Source organism: Myzus persicae, unplaced genomic scaffold (assembly GCF_001856785.1).
Source record: "Myzus persicae strain clone G006 unplaced genomic scaffold, MPER_G0061.0, whole genome shotgun sequence".
Classification (NCBI taxonomy): domain Eukaryota; kingdom Metazoa; phylum Arthropoda; class Insecta; order Hemiptera; family Aphididae; genus Myzus; species Myzus persicae.
The window spans coordinates 1-3453 of NW_019102104.1; the positions used below are offsets into that span (position 1 = coordinate 1).

General features: G+C 26.4%; 1 protein-coding gene across 1 annotated transcript; it reads left to right on the top strand.

Annotated features, from left to right (window-relative positions):
- The first annotated feature begins 297 nt into the window (after positions 1–297).
- LOC111031281 lies at positions 298–3378 on the top strand. Its single transcript, XM_022311157.1, has 4 exons — positions 298–1398; positions 1562–1687; positions 3076–3147; positions 3225–3378. The coding sequence occupies exons 1-4, from the start codon at positions 1381–1383 to the stop codon at positions 3342–3344; spliced, it is 336 nt and encodes a 111-aa protein (XP_022166849.1). The 5' UTR covers positions 298–1380; the 3' UTR covers positions 3345–3378.
- Positions 3379–3453: the final 75 nt, after the last annotated feature.

The window sequence follows — 3453 nt, forward strand, 5'->3', positions numbered from 1 at the left end:
GCGAGTCGAGTAGTATCGTGACAGTGGTCTGTGCGACGTGTTCGTCCTTTTATTTTACTTTTGAAGTTGAAGAATAAAATATGTGATCGTACCTATATGTTTGCCTTACCTTTTATTTTGTTTATTTTTAAAAAAAAAAACTCTTGATCGCTCGCGATCTCTGAGAGTACCCCAATACAACAATACAAATCTTTGAATACTCTTAAGGTTCGAAGGAATGCAATTTATTTAACATAATATTATAATATTAAAACATTTTTTTTCTAAACTATTTCATAAAAGTTAACATTTATTTTATATTTCTCTTGTTGCATAATAAATTAATATTAAATATGTTGTCGTATCGTCATTAAAATAGTTGAATATAGATTATAGATGAATGACCAACTTCGTGGGCACGGCAATGTTATCTCAATAATCGTATTTAATAAAGTCATTAAATTAATCGTTGGTTATTATTTATTGTTCATCAAGTATAAAATATATCTAAAAAATATTTAAACCATAATATAGTTTATGGTTTTAGTTTTGGCGAGTTAATTATTTTGTCCCCCCTAGATTTTTATCCAGTTACGTTATTGGTGTACTTGATGCACATACTCAAAAGATAAAAAGTTTCCATAAGACGCTAAAGAGGCTAAAAATTGTAAAGCGTAGTAGAATTCGAGAGTCAATGACGTAACTGGATAAGAATCTATGGGGGCAAAATAACTTATGAATCAAAATAAAAACACTGACCCTACTTCCCCAAGGGGTCTTGTCTTAAAACTAGTGATGGGCACTACCGAATAGTTTACACTATCGAATAGTATTCGATAGTTTGAATAAACTATCGAATATCTATTCAAATGTTTTTTACATAACCGAATAATAGTTTTTAAATAAAAACTATCGAATAGGTTGATAAACTATCGAATAGTTCGAATAAGTTTCAATTTCAAATAGTTTTACTATGGAGATGGACTATTCCAATATTTCAAATGTAATATAACATGATTATATCGACTGCCGCAACGAAAACTGTCGTAACTCAATTTTTATCAATTTTGAGTTGATAACGAAAACGAATTCTCCTCTATTTTCTATATCTCCGACGACCACAATTATTATTAAAACTTGGTCAAAGAGAATAGAAAAACTTGAAATTATAATGCCATAGAAAACAGTGGTATCAGCGAAGAAAGTTGTAACTTGAGTTACGACTACATTATTCACGCCCAGTTATTGATTACAGTTTTGGCGCCAAAGTGTATTATCAGTCATAATTTAAAGCACGTGAATTTTATATTTTATTGTTCTAAAATTTTTATTACTCGTATTATTAAAATAATTATGTTCATCATTATAATAATATAATAGAGTATAATACTACAGTCTACAATGGATGCAATAAATGAAGTAAGTACCCTTTATTAAGTATTGTTATGATAATAATAATATAATATTATTATCTACCGCAAAAATATACGTAGAAAGCATGTCTTCACAAGAAGAAATTGTGACTTTTAAATAATATCTAAATGTTAATCTTTTAAATAATATATTAAAACATATTTTACAGAATTTAAGTAATGATGATTCAGACTGTTTAAGCACTTATGAGTATGGATGCATAAGTAGTGATGACTATGATGATGATCCAGACTACATACCTGTCAATTCTAATAATATTGACTCTACAAATAAGGTAGTAAATATTATTATCTATCTACTACTTGATTATTATTATCAAGGTGGTTAAGTTATGAATATTAAGCTATAATAATATTATGTTAATAGTTTAATAATATAGAGTTAGTTAATATTATAGAAACAAAGTATTTATTTTTAACCACCACCTAGGTCACATAATATTAGATTTTTACATACAATATTTTAAAAATAATCACTAAATATTATAAAATGCATCTCATTCCTTCTTATTACATACTAGCTGTAGTGATTAAATTAATTTGTTTTAAGTTAAGTTGTAGATCCTAGATAATACCTACCTACATAAAAACATGATTTTAACTTGCTATAATTATTTTTCAATTTTTCAATTGGAAAAAGCTAAGTAATAACTATGGATTCTTAACTAGTCGAATTATTAGCTTAATTTAAAATTCATATTATCAACTACCTAGTTGTAAAGTTAAAAAAAATTAACTTTACTATTTGTTCGTATTTGTACCTTTGATTATTAATATTATTGAGATTAAAATATATTATGAACCACAAGTATTTGGAATTTGAAACTTGCTATTTTTTTTACTTTGAATCAATTTAACAATTTTAACATTATAATATTATTATATTTAAAATCATGCATATTTTTCTTAAAATAGGTATATTGTAGGATTCGATTTATTAAAAATTATATTCCCTGTAATTCTGTAGATTTCAAAGATATCATTAATTTACAATCTTTACTTTAGTTGAGTAATAATTAAACTTGGTTATGACAATATTATTAGACAGTGGCGTCATTTCAGTTTTCAATAGAGGGGGGCAAAGGTTTTGACCGGCCCGAATGGGTAAAAAAAAAACCGCTCCCTTCGCTCGCAACCACATATTATCTAAATACATTTTTTTTAGTACCCTTTTAATTAAATAGATGGGTAACATCATTTTTAAACATGAGGCAACAGATATTTTATAAAAACTATTGTATACCTATATCAGTTAAAAGTCTATTAACTATTATAATATGGCAATATTTATATTTATAAACAAAAATATTAGTAGTTTATTGGGATATCTTACAATGTATACGTCTGAATATAAATATATTCGAACTATTAATTAGTAAAAATGTATCATTGTGACAATAATTTCTTAGTACATAGCACCTATAATATTTTCTGAAAATATCATAAATTAGGCAAGTTTTTGCGCTAATAAAATATAAGAATGGTAAAACGGCAACAACTGGGCACCGGCCCATCGGGCCGATTTTAAAATCAGACAGGGGCAAATGCCCACCTTGCCCCCCCTCAAATGACGCCACTGTTATTAGATATGCATACTTAATAATATATTTTTTAGAACTAGGTATTATTTATTAAATTCTAATAACTGCTTATAATATTATAGGTTGAGAATCAAAAAAATAGTCAAGAAGAAGAAGTAGGAGAAGATTTGAAATATTGTAGTCTTCCTAACAACGTAAGTAATCATTTATATTTCCAACTGTAATTGATTGACCAATCAATGAAATCAAACTATAATATTAATATCTATAGGATACGGTTCAAATGAAAAGTCCCGATCTTGTACCATATTGTCATACAATAGATTATGATAATCTCTTCAACTGCAGTGTAAGTAATTTTAAAATTGATTTAGTCATTTATAATAAATGATACAAGATGTATTAAGTCTTGGTATTAAACATAATACTTTTGTAAGATAACATTTTTATTTTTATTTCATAACTTATTAAATTTAACCATTATAATAAATAGGATGAGG

Coding starts and splice junctions, on each gene's coding strand:
- LOC111031281 (XM_022311157.1), top strand. Junction 1,688..3,075: donor ATATTGACTCTACAAATAAG/GTAGTAAATATT, acceptor ATAATATTATAG/GTTGAGAATCAAAAAAATAG. Junction 3,148..3,224: donor ATTGTAGTCTTCCTAACAAC/GTAAGTAATCAT, acceptor TAATATCTATAG/GATACGGTTCAAATGAAAAG.